This window comes from Ips typographus, linkage group LG3 (genome assembly GCF_016097725.1).
Source record: "Ips typographus isolate SLU linkage group LG3, UJ_Ityp_2.0, whole genome shotgun sequence".
Classification (NCBI taxonomy): Eukaryota; Metazoa; Arthropoda; class Insecta; order Coleoptera; family Curculionidae; genus Ips; species Ips typographus.
The window spans coordinates 246,549-263,072 of NC_138424.1; the positions used below are offsets into that span (position 1 = coordinate 246,549).

The 16,524-nt window shown below is 35.4% G+C and overlaps 3 protein-coding genes across 3 annotated transcripts; 2 read left to right on the plus strand and 1 right to left on the minus strand.

Annotated features, from left to right (window-relative positions):
* The first annotated feature begins 133 nt into the window (after positions 1–133).
* Positions 134–8,188, plus strand: LOC145727291 (uncharacterized). The gene is given in 17 exon segments (XM_081976827.1): positions 134–520; positions 575–1,189; positions 1,254–1,461; positions 2,316–2,644; positions 2,699–2,875; positions 2,941–3,129; positions 3,181–3,380; positions 3,444–3,608; positions 3,674–3,812; positions 4,451–4,612; positions 4,614–4,688; positions 4,741–4,948; positions 5,001–5,168; positions 5,223–5,638; positions 5,692–5,806; positions 5,862–6,129; positions 7,167–8,188. Coding segments are annotated over 17 exon segments (3,705 nt in total). The 5' UTR covers positions 134–412; the 3' UTR covers positions 7,330–8,188.
* Positions 8,189–8,939: 751 nt separating this feature from the next.
* Positions 8,940–15,623, plus strand: egl (Egl_like_exo domain-containing protein). Its single transcript, XM_081976831.1, has 13 exons — positions 8,940–9,648; positions 10,106–10,208; positions 10,272–10,518; positions 10,574–10,768; positions 10,822–11,125; positions 12,286–12,447; positions 12,503–12,648; positions 12,704–12,922; positions 12,971–13,351; positions 13,402–13,544; positions 13,615–13,767; positions 13,823–13,938; positions 14,201–15,623. The coding sequence occupies exons 1-13, from the start codon at positions 9,381–9,383 to the stop codon at positions 14,458–14,460; spliced, it is 2,697 nt and encodes an 898-aa protein (XP_081832957.1). The 5' UTR covers positions 8,940–9,380; the 3' UTR covers positions 14,461–15,623.
* Positions 15,469–16,520, minus strand: LOC145727312 (uncharacterized). Its single transcript, XM_081976861.1, has 4 exons — positions 16,203–16,520; positions 15,965–16,021; positions 15,873–15,914; positions 15,469–15,818 (listed from the first exon to the last, which is right to left on the minus strand). The coding sequence occupies exons 1-4, from the start codon at positions 16,258–16,260 to the stop codon at positions 15,634–15,636; spliced, it is 342 nt and encodes a 113-aa protein (XP_081832987.1). The 5' UTR covers positions 16,261–16,520; the 3' UTR covers positions 15,469–15,633.
* Between the last annotated feature and the right edge of the window lie 4 nt (positions 16,521–16,524).

The following is a 16,524-nucleotide window of genomic DNA, read 5'->3' on the forward strand; positions in this document are numbered from 1 at the left end:
CGTTGACGTGACAGTGACAGTTTGCTGTGCAGCGTTGCCGCCTTTATCCAGTTTTAATTCCCTAATTTGTAGTCGTTCTCTCTCTCATCTCATAGTGGCTCCACCTGTAGGGTGGCGTTGTTATCAAAAGGGGATGCTTAACAGCTTGTCAAACTTTCATCAACCAATTGTTTTTAAAATGGCGGATGTTTGTTGTTGTACCCCAAATTGTTTATCAATAACATTTCAAAAATGTGGAAAAAGTTTCGCTAAATAATTTAACATAAAAGTAGTAAGTTCAAATTTTACGCTCAAACATTAATCAATACTCTCAAATATTAACTTGAACAAAATCAAATAAAAATTATATTTAAAAGCAAATAATGGCAAAATTCACACTCTACAAGATTGTTAAGTTTAAAGTGGTCCAGAAATGAATTTAAAGCTTTGCAGGACCTGTGGAAGGTCCGGCAAAAATTTTGTCAACATCTTCCAAATTGAAGGACTGAAATACAAAATTGAAACTTGTCTTCCTATAACTGTAAGTATTTACATTTTTACATTGCAAATTTATGTAAATGATTTAATTGTACAGGTTTTCCAACACTGCCTACTCCCCAACACTCTCTGTCCAGAATGCTTGTTAAGAATCGAACAATTTTATTCATTTACAAAGAACTGCCTGGAAAGTATTATCATATTAGAAAGCAAGTTGGATATTCAGGAATCTTCGCTGAAATCCAGAAGGAAGAAAGACTTTAGCTGTATGGTTGATTTGCCAAAAAACACAGTTAACCAACAAGTACAAACACAAGATTATTTAGATATTTTATTGGGAGATAGACAGGAATTGCTAGACTACAAATCAAAATTTCGTTTTACCTCTTCTATACTAAAATCTTCAACTTGCCAAACTGGAGTTCTAGTTGATTATGAGATTGATTCAGAAAGTAATGATGATGACCTGTCAAATGGGTGTGTGATATATGGGGAAAAACTACAGGGAATCAATGCAATAAATAGTATTGTTGAGACACTGCTGACCAGAAAACGCAAAAGTGATGATCCAGCTCAATCCAGCAGCCGTAAAAGAAAGTGTAGTCAACCAAAGAAACTAGAACAAAATGTACCTGATATCAAACAAGAATTAGATTATAATGAGTTTGATGACCAAAGTAATAATGATCATAATAATTCAAGTCCACTAGGGGTAAGGCTTTTATATAGTGCTAGTTTTTTAGTGGTAAATTGACTAAATAACTGGGTTTTTTAAGGATGATGATAATTTTGATACAAATGACCATCCACAGTGTTGTCTGCTTTGTAATGCTGAACTGTCAAACTCTCTTGAGTTAGCAGAGCATTTCATGCAAACACATAGGAAAGACCCACCACAAAATAATATTGACAGCTCTGTGAGTGACAGAAAAAGGAATATTCCACATTTGGTAAAAATCTCAGATTTAAAGCTCAGATGTGATGGTGAGTAATTATAATTTTTTGGTCTGAAATAATTATTTATTCTGGATAATATTTAAAGTGTAATCAGTGGTTGAAGATGACATGACCAACTGTTGAATAACGTCTCATCCGTTTTGGCTTTGATACATTGACACATGTCACTTAAAGGTTTAACTCCATCCTTGTCTAAAGCATTGATTTGTAATAGTTTTTTCTTCTTATTATGTTATTCTTCTGTATAATTTTGGAATTTCTCTGTACAGGATGGCCACTTTTTGTTGGTTTTACGGGGTACAGAGCAAACCGTAATAGAAAAAAAGTAAGATAGGTGTTGCCAGCTTGATTTCCAAGTTTGTCTGCTGGTCCAATCAGAATTGGGCATTTGTTTCGGATACAAGTACATAGGATTTTTGCAAATTGGTCATATTCGATTCTTCAGATCTCATTTCAGTTAACAGAAAATAAAAATTCGCTTTTTGTCTACAGTTTTTAATTTTGATTTTGTTGAAATAAAAAAAAAATTGTTTTCTTATGGAATACCCTATACATATATTATTGGTTCATTGTATAGCTCTTTTGAAGCTGATTCCAATGATATATAGTTTTAAATGATACTTATCTTTACTATTTTCTAAATATTAATGAAACACTGTTTTGCCCATAAGAAACAATGTGTTAGAAAGAGACTGATGCATTCTCTAAATCTAAGATATCTATGATTTTCATCTTTGTTGCTCAAATACATTGTCTGAAGAAACAAAATCCATTAATAACACTATTATAATGACTACTTAGATTTAGGAATCCTATATTACCTGTTTGCTTCTGCCAAAAAAATTGCAGACTATCTAAAATAAAACGTAACATTCTCACAGATGACAGTCAAACGTCCTACCAACCAACCGAATGCTCTTTACGTAAGGTGGTGTGCCCCAATTGCCTTACTCCATTTGAAACCAAACCCGAACTATTCGTGCATCTACAACTCAGCCACTCGAATGTGTCAACATATCTATGCGGTATCTGTTTGAAACAGACCGATTCAGAGACCAGTTTGAAGTTGCATGTGGAAAAATGCGTCAAAACGTACCCCCTGACCAATCGGTACTTTTGTGACGTATGCTATTTTGACGATAACGACTACAGCAGCATGGAAAGTCACGTTTTGGTGCACAACTTTCTGTGGGAGAGTTGCCAGAAAGAGGTGTGATACTGCAGTTTTGTGATTTTGGTTTTTTTATGGTAAATACGGTTGTAGGCACGAAACTTTGACCCGGAGGATTACATACGAATTAATCCGAAATGTAATCCCACCTCACCGATTAAAAACTTTTCATGCTTGGAATGCAATCGGTCTGACTTTGATACTTTCAGAAAGTTTTCCACTCATCGCAGGAGCGTTCACGCAATATTTCATTGCGATTTATGTAATAAGGTATTACAACCAAATTAGAACCCATTTTACTGATTTGTAAATGTTTTTAACACTTTAAACAACAGTTTTACGGAAGAAACTCTCATTTATGGAAGCACGTCAACCGATTACACAAAAACCATCCGAGCATTACATGCCAGGTTTGCTTTAAAACCAGCGCTTCTAAATATCACCTAGCGCAACATTTTGCTCGAGTACACCAAACTAAAATTAAGAAAGAACCAGTTGACCCTTCAGTATGTGACGAATTTAAGGTAGAACTGTACAATTAACTGTAAAAAAATAATAATAGCCAAATTGAATAGGAATTTACGGATCCTGACAATGCAAACACTTCCTGCGACGAAAGCCCTAATAAGCACTCATCGAGCCAGTCAGATAACGATAACTCAGACGAAAAAATGGTTGGGGCAAATCTGAATGACAATTTAGAACTGAAGTGTTCCAAATGTTCTAAGAAGTTTCACAAAAGTATACTATTGAAGAAACACAACCAGATTTGCCGGTGAGTATTTAGAGTGTTCTAAGTAACAGAAGAAGTAGTGTTGTGGTGTAATTATTTTCGTAGACCAAAGCTACAAAAAGACTTACTGACACGCTGCAAAACCTGCTCGAGAATATTCAAGGACCGTCAAAGTTTAACCAAACATCTAATCAACTATCATGCGACTTACGAGTGCGAAATTTGCCTTGAAAAAGTGCCCAGCAAATGCGAAATTATCAGTCACATCAGGTCACACAACCAAATTAAGGTTTTTTTTTTATTCTGTGCAACTAATTTTTGGAATGTTAATTTAGGTTTCAACACCCTTCCAGTCACTTAATTTGCAGCGTGTGCGGAAACATTTTACGTTGTAAAAACGACATGCTAGAGCATTTGCTCGATCATGACAGTTCGTTCATCTGTCAGTTTTGCGGTGATTCCTTGGATAGTAAGGTAAGTTTTATGCTAAATAAATAAAATGAATGAGTGGCGTCCGGATAAGGTTTGCAATAATCCCCAACTTTTTTGCTAGTATAACAAACCTCACAGTTCCTAATGAACCGATCATTTTGGCCGTATTCGTTTTGACGCTCCATGTTATTAATTGTCATCGTGATGTCAAATTCATTCTGCTATCTCCATTTTGACTGAGCGTAGCTCCGTTATTTGAGAAGCTACAAAAAGTGTAAATAACAAAAATTGTAGGAAATTTCATGTTCTACAAGATTTTTTTAAGGTGTTTTTGCATTTGTTTTGCCTCCTTAAGGAGTTACAAGGCAAAAAGTGACGAGGTGCACCAAACTGGTTTGTTCAAACTTCAATTCGACTGAGCCTATCTTCGTTATTTTTTTTAAATTAAACCCTTATTGGATTCAGTAAACGTAAAAATGTTGGCAGCTTACACTACGCCGATAGAGGGCGTCAAACCTGTTTGTAAATTTTTGTAACTTTAATAATTAATATGTCAATGCATAGAACTCCAAGGGTTATAAAACTCTGCTGAACTCTTGTCATACTTCTTTTGTCTTGTCTCCTTATCAGTAAGACCCACGAGCCGCCAATGGTTACACAACTACATTTCCACTTTATAGGTACGACTGAAAATGCACATTCTGAGCTTACATAGGAAAATCCTGAACCTCACGTGCGGAATTTGTCTCAAACTATTCGAAACGCAGTACAGTTTGCACGGTCACGTGACTGAAACGCACAAAAATCAGCTGTTACCCTTTACTTCTTGCTCGGTGTGCGGAAAAAAACTACGGATCCAAGTGGAAAACCTACGATCACATCAATAAAAGTCACGGACGTTTTTTTAAAGTTTGCAAGGCTAGTTTTTAACCAGAAAAAATGGCCAAACTTAATTTTTCTAACTGTTTAGATGTGTTTGGGGGTTTTTGTCGGCTATCAGGATTTGGAGCATCATCTAAAGATGGTGCATAATGTGCAACTGCCAAGTGGTTTAAAACGCAACGAGGATGGCGTGGTTGTTAAAAAAGAGGAACCTGTCAATGAGGCTCATTTTGAGTCTGATAGTGAAGAAAACACGGAGGAAATTGAGGAACGTAGTAACAGCAGTGAAAGCGAAGGTGTGTTGAATTTCCAGTCAATTTAATCAATACTAATTTATTCTTTGTCCAGCTGAAAATCTACCAGCATCAAAACCTTCAATTGATTTCCCAGGCCAAGAAGACAAAATTACACTTTTAGAGAAAAGACTGCTAGGCAAGTCGACGACGGGTGAGCAGAAACCCAGTAACACTGCGAATACACAAAACAGAACTCCAGATTCAGCTCGCAAATTCTCTGGTAGTATTCACTCTCCTCAACACCTTAATGAAAACTAAACATACAATTTTCTAGTTAACAACACCAAAAAACCCAAAAAAACCCTCCTCAGCCACCATCCAAAACGTACAGTATACGAAAACAGCAATGATCCATCTTTTTGCGAAATCTGCCACAAAACCTGGCCGGCCAAGAAGCATTTGTGGCAACATTACATCCGTTGCCACAAAAGGGCGGCGGCCACGGTATGCGGAATTTGCCTGAAAACCAACAACGACTATACGGAGCTCCAAGAACACTTGAGAGACACTCATCCGACTTTGTTGCACGGTCAAGGTTTCGGTTCAAACTTTATCTGTCAGATTTGCGGCCGTTACCATAACGCCAGCTCAAAACTGCGCTTGCACATGATCATTCACGAGAATTTTGATTGGACACTCTTGGAACGATTTCCAGTCTTGACGTCCAATGTCAAGTCCAGGAAAACCTTGGTACTGCTCTACAAACGACTAAATGTATGTTTATAAAGATCGGTTGTTTTCAGTTAAAGCGGGAACCTGAAGTGGTTCACGTGAAAGAAGAAATGTACGAAGATATGATAGAGCAGGTGGAGGAAAGCACCACTGCGAGTGAGGGCGATTTGGACCAAAAATCTCAAGGTATTAATGTGTGTTGCTTTTGATTTAGTTAATTTTTTATCCACTCGTTTTCCAGAATCAAATTTTGATTCCAACAGTACCACCACAAATCCAAATCAAAAACAACACGCCGAAGAGGCTGTATACAATCTGTTGTCGTTCAGTAATTTGTTGCAAACGTTGCAACATCACAATCAAGTGCAGGCTTTAACCGAGATAGACGTTGAGAATGTTCGTTTTCAAAGTGTAATACGTTCGGTTCACGAAGAGTCAGATCCACCTAGTAAGGAGGTTGAAATCGGTTTGAAACTTGAAAAAGCCAAAGAAAATTGTAATATGTCTAGGTGAGTGAGTTTTTATCAATTAATAGTTATTTAGAGACCGCCAGATTAACGACGACAATATTGAGAATAATGCTAATTTATTTTACGGACAAAGTTAAGTTAAATTTTGTAAGAATCCAAGAAGCTATAGTCTTCAGTTCAGTGATTAAATGTGATGTGAATTGTAAGGATTCGCATTTAGAGGCCACTAACACTTTGATATTGGATTTAGAAGCTTTCGACAATTTAAACAATTCTTGGTAGGTTTAAGACACTTCTAGAAGCCTCTGGCAATTTCTAGAAGGTTTGCAGTATTATTTAGGCACTTCCAAAATGGTTCTAAAGGCTTCTGACAATGTAAAACAATTCTTGGAAGATTTAAGACACTTGTAGAGGCCTCTGGAACTTTTTGGAAGGTTGTGAATTGGCACTTAGAGATCTTTGGTACATTCAAAATGGTCCTAGAGGCTTCTGGCAATTTAAAACAAGTCTGTGAAGGTTTTAGACACTTGTATAGGTATTTGGCACTTTTTAGAAGGTTCTCAATAGCATTTAAAGCTCTGTAGAACTTTCAAAATGGTCCTAGAGGCTTCTGGAAATTTAAAACAGTTCTGGGAAAGTTTAAGAAAGTTGTAGGGGCTCTGGAACTTTTCAGAAAGTTCTCTAAGTTTTAGTCTAGTATTTAAAGATTTTTTTACATTCAAAACGGTGGTAGAAGTTTCTGACAATTTAAAACAACCATAGGAAGGTTTAAGACACTAACTTGTAGAAGCTTCTGGAACTTTTAGAAGGTTCTCACTAGTATACTTAGAGGTCTGTGGCACTTTCAAAATGTCTCTAGAGGCTTCTGGTGAGGTTAATAAAACATTCTTAATTGTTGCCAAGTTTTCTCGAGGAGTATTCTTCAAAGAAGTTATTGAAAAAAAACTCAGTTAAGGAATCAAACATTTTATAATTTTATTTAGTTATTAACTTGAGGTGAATTTAACTGAACGTTTCACTTTAACACAAATAATATTGTCGATAACTTCTACAAGCAACAATTTATATTCTTGTAGGGCTGATTCTGAAGGGACGGAGGCCATCGAAAATTCCTTTGCTGAACACCAAAACAGTCAGTCTGACATAAAAAGAAAACATGCAGATATTAACGATCCTAGTCAACCGAACGGCAATCTCAATCAAACAGAAATAGATTCTGCCGTTGGTAGTATTCTTTAAAAAAAAAGAAGCAAAACGTTTGATCTCGTTTCATTCAGTATTATTATAATGTTAGGTAACGTATTTATTCTTATAATCTAGTATTAGTGGGTTTTTTCGGATGGAAGTTCAATGTGATTTTAGTTTGCCATAATGTGTAGTTTAGTACAGGTGTTTTGGTTATTATTTTTATTCGGAACCACAATAAAGTGATTCAGTGTGCTCAAACGAGAGGAAATCTCAGTCCGGGCGTTATTTTTGGCTAGCGGAAAATAATTGTCGTATATTTAGCGTCGGTAAAGTATGTAATTTTGGCAGTATTCATGTAACAAGATTTGGACGCCAATAATACCACTTTTTAATACCAAAAAAGTAATAATTATATTTAGTTATCATAAATGAAACCACAATTGCTCATTTGTGCAAAGCTAGTCATCATTATATTCTCTTATTTTAGTAGTGAGTAGAATTTATATATATATATATAACAATTATAAAAAAAGTTATTTTTCTACGTTGGTGTGTTGTCGTAAGGATTAGTTTTTACCTATTTGTGTATTTATCTTTATAATGACAACAATATAGCACCTTTGGTTGCTTTCCATTACAATATAAACTTCAACGGTTGCTATTGTTGCCTACCATGCTGATACATTCCTTAAAATTTAATCTTTTATAAATTCAGCCTAGAATTACAGATGATCACTCTGTAACTATTAAATACGAATATATCGGGTGTGTCATAAAAGTTGTCTTTGTAACACATGTTAGATCAAAATCAAATCATTATTTCCAAGCAGGTATTATACTTGACCAACCCGCCTATATATTTGTATAGACCAATCTGAGAACATTCGCAATAAAGTATTTTCTTTAGTAATATCACGTTTAACTCTCTGACACCTTTGTAAGTTTGTAAAAACCCTATCCATCTTTATTGTGTATTTTGTATGATTTATCATTATTGCAGAGCTTGTAATTAATCATTTACTACTTGACTTTATAGGGTCAGATGACTGTTTGGTGACTATACACATACAACAGGAAACGGATTATGCAAAATCCGGATTTGTATGCCTGTAAAATTAATGAAAAGTGACTGCAAGTCAAATTTTTTTGTCCCTAAATATTAACATATGAAATCAGCCAATCAAATTGCAACCATTTTTTAAGGACGCATCCAATCAGCTGATAAACCGAAGAATCCCATTAGTCGAGTATGTAAATAGTTTAAAGCGAAATCACATTTCACGGTACTTAATCGCACCTGATTTAAATTGTAATCAAGTAATTATTTAGGCCTCACTAGATAATCGCCCAATTGTTTAACAGGCCGGCAATTAGAAGGGGCTTAACTTATTTGGTCGATTGTTTTTTACTTTTCCATCCTAAACGTCAATTTTTAGCCATGTTGCCACACTGCATGTGGTGTGATGTCTAGAAATAGTCAGGTAATTTAACTTAAGAATATCAAAAATCTACTGATAGTATTGATAGTTTAAAAATCATAGTTACCACTGCAAGTAACAAGTTTTGGTTTTTAATCTAGAAAATTAGGCACATGTTTTGGTAAAGCTGATTCTAAAAAATATGCATTGCAGTGTTGCCTTAGTTGGACATGGCAACGTTGCATACGACCAGCAGTGGAATTCAAGATGGCGCTAGCCATTTTGACATTCTGAGAAAGTTCCAAGTTTTTCCAATTTTTTTCAAATTATCCTCATTTCTACACTTTTCAAAATTACCGAAACCTGTTTGTTTAAGTGTCTGTTAGTAGGTGCGCGAGTTGGTTTCCCTGTAACCCAGTCGGACCCATCAGAAGCAAACTGGAAAGTTTACAACTCATCAACAAGCAGCACAACACACCACAAGTTTTTTTATTTACAACAATAATAATTATAATATTTAAGACGGATTGGGTGTCATTGATGTTATTAGATAGTCTCCACGTAATTAACTGACTAAACCAGCTAAAATTAGCCAAGAAACCCACATGCTTCATTACCAAACCAAACCAAAACTCAGCAGAGGGAACAAACTTTAATTGGGGCCAAGCTGGTTTAAAAACAGCCATGGAGGCAATGCAATACGAATTGGCACGCAATATGACCCTGTTGTTTTTCTTTGAGCGGCTGCTTGATAAGGGTGAGCCACGCACCCTGCATGATTTAAGTTGCCAGTTTGGATCCAAGGGATTCACTAAAGAAATGAGGCAAATTGCTGGGGGGTCTCAGAGTGGGCTCAAGAAGTTTCTGGCACAGTATCCTTCACTGTTTTCCATGGAGGGAGAGTATGTTAATATTAATACTTTTCAACATTGTAGCAGCAAAAGTTCAACAAGTAAGTTGCTATTTTTAAAGAGATACTTGATATAACCTCTAAACTGTTGAGTGTATTGTTTCGCAAGTAAAAATATTAATTTTAAACTAATAATTGAGAAAAGCTGTGGTAAATTATTTGACACCCACAATTTCACCTCATACTAATTTAAAATGCATTTGTGTGCAGATAAACTTAAAACCATTTTTAAGTAAATATTAATAGCTAAAGAGGGTTTTATGACACTAAAGTGAACAACAAAATAGTTGAATTGAAGAAAGGTGGAAAAATATTTTTACTAATAAAAACTAAATTGAAATTGATGTCCTTTCCATGAATCTTAACATGGTTTTTGTTTTAACAAGTCTAGTTTCAGCTGAATTGCAAATGCCATTAAAAAGGTGCAAAAAAGAAAGAAAATTATGTATTATATTCCTTTTTCTTAATTTTTCTCATAATTAAATGTTCTGTATTCAAGATGGAAAAGACTACAACACTCAGGCAGTTGAATATTTTTCTGAAAAATTACTGCAATATGGCGAAGGTACAGAAGTGCCTATCAGAAGCTTGCTGGGCCACAGGTACTGAAATTCCCCTAATACCTGAAACACTGGACTTTATCAATGCTAAAACAACAATTTTAGATCCCAAGCATCGCCGGAAGTGCGTCATGTTTCCGGGCAGCATTTTCACGAATTTAGGGAGTTTCTGCTGAAACATCCTGACACATTTTTGATCGACGATGAAAAGGAAACGGTCCTATTGACCAATTACAGTGAAGTACGGTTAAATTGTCCGAATGCAGAGTTGCACTTTCAACCGGAAGTTCAAATCAATCCCGAAGAAACACAAACTTTATTGGATTTTTTAGCTCAATGTATAGAAGTTAAGGTGAGTGACTAAATGCTTCAAAACAAGCATTTTTAGTAAAACCATATTGTTACAGGGTCCTATTTTAGTGGAACAGCTCTTCCAAATAGTCAGCTGCAATCTCCCTGAAAGTTTATGGACTAATCTTTTCAACACACCCACACAACTTTCTAGTTTTTTAAGATTGTTTTCAGACAGCTTCCACATCCAGGCCAACCTGGTCACTTTATTACAGACACCTAAAATTAGCCAAAAACATATTAGTGCTCAGGTAACTGATATTTTGTTTTAAAACTGGTAATTACAATGTCATTTCACTTGCAGGTAAACTTAATCAAAGAAAACCAAGCAAAAGAACGTCAAGTCAGTAGTAATGAAGAAGTGAAAAATGCTAGAAACATTTTAAACAACAACTTGACACCTCAAAAAGTTCAAGAAGTCACAAAACCTTCCACCACACAAAATAGTACCGAAAAAGTTAAAGTGGAATCACCCAAATCACAGTCTCCAGTACCGCCAGTGCCTTTAAGCCCTAGATCGATTAATGACAGACTAAAGCTACCAAAACTGGTGCAGAAAGTTGAAGCGGAACCCCAAACTGTGGTGCCTGATGTTAATTTCAGAATAGGTTAGTGTTTTATTTGGAAAATGTAGTGTCAATGTTAATAATTCTTAGTGATGGGTAAATTACAAATACTGTGTTTCTAGCAGTTCAAATTTTGATACCGCTTTTCTCCCTGACTGTACCAAATTTTGTAGTGTTTTTCAGGTTATTGGATGGGAAATTTAATGGGAATTCCAAAAATGTGCTTAAAACAGTTATTTTCTCACTCCAAGTGGGTTTAACAGGCGATTTTGTTCCTGATTGTCCTTTCAAGCTGTATTTCTGACAGTTCAAACTTTGACACCGCTTTTCTTCTTGACTGTACCAAATTTTGTAGGGTTTTTCAGGTTGGATGGGAAATTTAATGGGGATTCCAAAAATGTGCTTAAAACATTTATTTTCTCACTCCAAGTGGGTTTAACAGGCAATTTTGTTCCTGACTGTCCTTTCAAACTGTATGTCTGACAGTTCAAACTTTGACAACGCTTTTCTCCCTGACTGTACCAAATTTTGTTGTATTTTTCAAGTTATTGGATGGGAAATTTAATGGGGATTCTAAAAATGTGCTTAAAACAGTTATTTTCTCACTCCAAGTGGGTTTTACAGGCGATTTTGTCCCTGACTGTCCTTTCAAGCTGTATTTCTGACAGTTCAAACTTTGACACCGCTTTTCTCCCTGACTGTACCAAATTTTTTAGTGTTTTTCATGTTATTGGATGGGAAATTTAATGGGGATTCCAAAAAGGTGCTTAAAATTGTAATTTTCTCACTCCAAGTGCATTTCACAAGCAATTTTGTTCCTGACTTTCAAACTGTGCTCAAAAGTTGCAAACTCAAGGTTTATAAAAGTTTTCTTGCAGTATTCGGTACAAAACGTGTTGCTGAGATTTATGACAGTTATTTTGACAGTGGTCACGTGACTAGTTTAAATTATAAATTGTTTAAATAATAGGATCTTCAGATTTGCGTCATTTTTATCATCTCAAAAACATTATGTCATAATTTAAACATGAGATAATAAAGAAAAGTGACACGGCAATATTGACCGAAAATTAGACCCATAAATTTACTGATAAAATTTTCCTGTTACACTGTATTTTATTATTCCAATTTGACTTTACCTTACCGGTAAATAACCGGCCACTGTAAGTTTACGCCCATCGCTAATAATTTTATTTGTATAGGCAGACAAAAATCTTTCATACAAAATCAGCCAGCCAGTGAGAATGAAGCACCCAAGATTGAACCAAAAGTGCCCAGTCCCACTGGAAAACCCACCAATTACAACCAAAGCCTCAAACAAAGAATAAACAATCTGGTATTGAAAACCTTGCAAGAAAACACTGGTATTATTGTAAAAGTTTGTAAAGTAATTCAAATAATGATTGAGGTGTTGTTTAGGACGCGACAGACAAGCGATGCTAAATCAACAGCCCCACAATGACAACTGGAAAGTGAAATTGTTCCAAAACACTCGAGTAATTTGCAGCGTACGCGAATGCCAAATGATTGTGGACGAAATCATGGGCAAAAAATCCAACAATAAGGTTTTTATAGGTTTATTTCTCTATTTGTAGAAACTAATTAAAATTGTGTAAACAGGTGCAAAGCGTGGAGGAGCCAGAAGAATGGCCCTTCACCGAAGATAAAATCGTTGTGGGTTTTGACTGTGAAGGTATCAATTTGGGCGTAAAGGGACAGTTAACTTTGCTTCAAATGGCAACAATGTCCGGCCTGGTGTATGTGTTTGATTTGATTTCTTGTCCGCAAATGATCGAAGCTGGTTTGAGGCGGCTTTTGGAAAGCCCCGATGTTATTAAAGTAAGTTAATTTTTGTTTATTTGTATTGGCTAAAACTTTGTCTTTCAGATTGTGCACGACTGTCGTAATGACGCGGTAAACCTTTATCGTCAGTTTTCCATCAATCTAAATTGCGTGTTTGACACTCAAGCCGCGCACGCCGTTTTGACTTATCAAGACACCGGTCGGCCCGTATACAAAGCGAAAAGCGTGGCTTTGAATGCTCTGTGCGAAATTTACGGAGCCCCGGTCAATCCCATGAAGGATCAACTGAAAAATATTTATCGCCGAGACCAAAAATACTGGTCGAGACGTCCGTTGACCAGGGAAATGATACTGTACGCGTCCGCCGACGTTTTGAGTCTGGTCAACGAGAAGATTTTCCATGCGATGTCCAGTGCCATCAAGGAGGAAAACCGGGCCTTGATGGTGGATTTGTGTCAAGAACAAGTAAGTTCTAGTTTTATGCCTAAGAAAAATTGATGAGTGAAACTATTTAGGTGTTTTTGCACATAACCCCCGACGAGGTAAAGCTGAAGAAGCGACAACGTAAAACTGAAACTGAAGTGAAGGAACTCAGGGCTAAAATGGCGCAAGCTGCAAAGAGTATTGTACTTAGCAATAGGGAAGTGAGACTCTTAAGGTAAGATTTTTATCTAGCCGTTATATTGTGATTATTCTAATTCTTGACCAAAAACCCCCTTGGTTTATAGGTACATTGAGTTGACTGAGGATGAAAAAGAAAAACTGAAATCGTCGGCCAAAGTGGCAAAAAAATTGGAAAAACTCGAAAGTTTGGGCCAGGAAAAGGATGACAGCTCGGACGACGACGGGGATAATGACGACGGTTATCCTAGTTTTGATAGGTTTGTGGTCCTAAAACTCGATTAGTGTAGAGTAATAGTAAGTGCTCATTTACAGCGACATGACGTCACCGAGAAACTCCGAGCCTACTAGTTTAACCGAATCTATGCAAATGGTAGATTCTATTCTAAACGACAATAAAATTGATAGACTGGATAAAATTGATAGGCTAGGTAAGTTGATTGATGTTTAAAAATTAGCCGTTTATCAAAGAGGGAACTAGGAGATTACAGAAAACACTTAAAACCATTATGTCTACGTGTTTTCAAGTGTCAGATTATTATTAATTATTGATCCTGTGCATTGTTGCCGGTGCAGCCATTGGCTACAAAAGCAACAATAAGAAAACCAGTGGACTTATGACCAGATATCAAATAACATCAAATTTGCACGGATGAATTAGGAGGTTTTTTTAAATTTATTATTTGATTGCAGAGTCTATTTTGAGCTCGGCGGCCCTTTTGCCTGCCGAGGGCGAAGTTACCAAGTGTGCCTGTAATTGTCACGCGAACAAAACGAACGGCCTTAAATTGCAAGAGCGCGTTTTATCGCCCACGAACGAGTACGTCACGAGCGTCCTGAACGCGGACGACGAAGTGTCCCCGAGGGACAATCACGCTAACGTGGGCACCCAAACGCTTAGCACCGGCGAAATTGTCGTCACCAAGATTTATTTTAACGAATCTGGGGAGTAAGTTTTTTTAAAATCCATTTAGCGTTTTCAGATCTAGATAAAATAATGATTTTAAATTTTATTGGAAGGTGGTTTAGTCCAAACCAGGCAAAAGAGGGTGATAGGAACAACTGCCTTTAATTGTTTTATTTTTTAGCTAGATCTGGACAATGTTCTCTGCTAACAGAAAGCAATAACTGTCCTAATTTTTAACCAATCAAACACGTTTGTTTCTATACTATATTTTAATAGTAAATAATGCTCAATAACAAAAAATTGTAGGTAGTTTGATCAAACGTAGTAGGACTGATATCACGTTGCCTTAAAACGAAACTCTATTAACTAGAACTAATTTTTACACATTTGGAGCAAAATTTTTATTGTTTTAAGAAATTTTAACCGGAGTCGTGCCTTTATTGCACTGATAGATTTTTAGGTGTAGTTTAAAAGAGGAATTTTAGATCGTGTCTGTGTCATTAACGCTCTGATTGGTCAATTTATTGAAACTTGTGATAAATGGGCGTTTTTGCAGACAGTTGAATTAATTGCTCGTTTATTGTTCATTGTTTTTTTAGGCAGACTGAGAGGTGCGAGAAATTTGTATGATGATGCTAAATTTTTAACGTTTTCACACTTTTCTATGCTATATTTTTGTAAAACAAATTGATTGATACATTAAACGAGCAATTGACTATAGTATATATCACTTATTAGGTAAACAATCTGAAAGTTGTACATTTCATTTTATTTATTAATTGTTGTAGTAATTTTCTTTATATCGTCTTTCTACCCGAAAAAATAAACACCATGTTATTTATTTATAATGGAAGAAGTATAGCAAATTGATTTTTTTTTAAATTTGTCGCCATATTATAAATGTTTTGTTCTGTCCGTGATAATATTATATTTTGTAATTGTAACGTTTATATTGTGTTTATATCAAAGACACGTAGTATATTATCAATTGATTGACATATATTTATTGGCTGCCTTTGGGTCTTAAAAGGTTTTTTTTAAGACAAATAAAAGGTTAATTATTACGTTTTTATTAACACACTATCATAAGCAATATTTGTGTATTGTTAATACATTTATGTTTGCTGGGAATGGTTTAATAATATTGTTTGTATTTTACAAGTACTATTATACAAAAAAAAAAAACAAGTAAATTACCACTTACGAATTGAGGGTGGTTTTAATTTGAACCAGGAAACTTTCCTATATTTCCCAGTCCTTGTAAAATACCTTTTACATTTCCGGTAAAGACGTTTCCGGGCATTACAGCCCCTTGAACTGTCAAGAAAACCAGTTTCACGTCTTTGAGAGGATCATTTTGATTTGGAGAGAGATTTGGTAGTGTGTTGTTGATTAAATTCAATCCTGAAACTCATTAAATGTATTTTATGAACCACGAAACAAAAATGATTTTTTAACCTGGTAAGTTTGCAGGATTTAGAATATTGCTAATTCCAGCTTCTGTAATATTAGAGGTTTAAATTAAAATTGATACAATTTGTAACACTTACTGCTCTGAATTTCAGTTGAATCATTCTTATCTTCGTCGGTTAAAGGTTTTGCCACCACTAAAAACACAATTGATGTAAGATCACATGTGCAAAAGCAGGTAGTTTGTGATTGGTCAAAAAAAGCAGCTTTAAGCTTGCTGCATTTTCTTGGCCAATTACAAACTACGAACATCTTTGTAACGCAAATACTGCACATGTGGACATCTGAATCATAAATAGGTGTAAAATAATGACTTACTTGTGCCTATAAGCAAAACTAGTAGTAAATAATATGTATAAACCGTTTTGTGCGTCATTATAACAGTGTATTAGTATTTACAACTAGCGACGACATTTTAAACTACTTTATGTAGGTCAACGTATATCGCTTTGCCAATTTATCTTTGCACTAAATAGTATTTGAGCAAAAAATTACCTATTATCAGTGATTAAAATGTAAAAGTGTCCAAAACTGTATATTTTTTAAATAATTAATGTCCTTTGACTCTTTTTTCTTTTAAGTTTGTTACTACTGAATTTTATAAGGTTTTTTTATTTTTCTGCATAAAACGGTCGACAAA

Coding starts and splice junctions, on each gene's coding strand:
- egl (XM_081976831.1), top strand. CDS start 9,381: ATGGAGGCAATGCAATACGAATTGGCACGCAATATGACCCTGTTGTTT. Junction 10,519..10,573: donor CTCAATGTATAGAAGTTAAG/GTGAGTGACTAA, acceptor ATATTGTTACAG/GGTCCTATTTTAGTGGAACA. Junction 11,126..12,285: donor TGATGTTAATTTCAGAATAG/GTTAGTGTTTTA, acceptor TTATTTGTATAG/GCAGACAAAAATCTTTCATA.
- LOC145727312 (XM_081976861.1), bottom strand. CDS start 16,260: ATGACGCACAAAACGGTTTATACATATTATTTACTACTAGTTTTGCTT. Junction 16,022..16,202: donor AGTTTTGCTTATAGGCACAA/GTAAGTCATTAT, acceptor TTGTGTTTTTAG/TGGTGGCAAAACCTTTAACC. Junction 15,915..15,964: donor TTCAACTGAAATTCAGAGCA/GTAAGTGTTACA, acceptor CTAATATTACAG/AAGCTGGAATTAGCAATATT.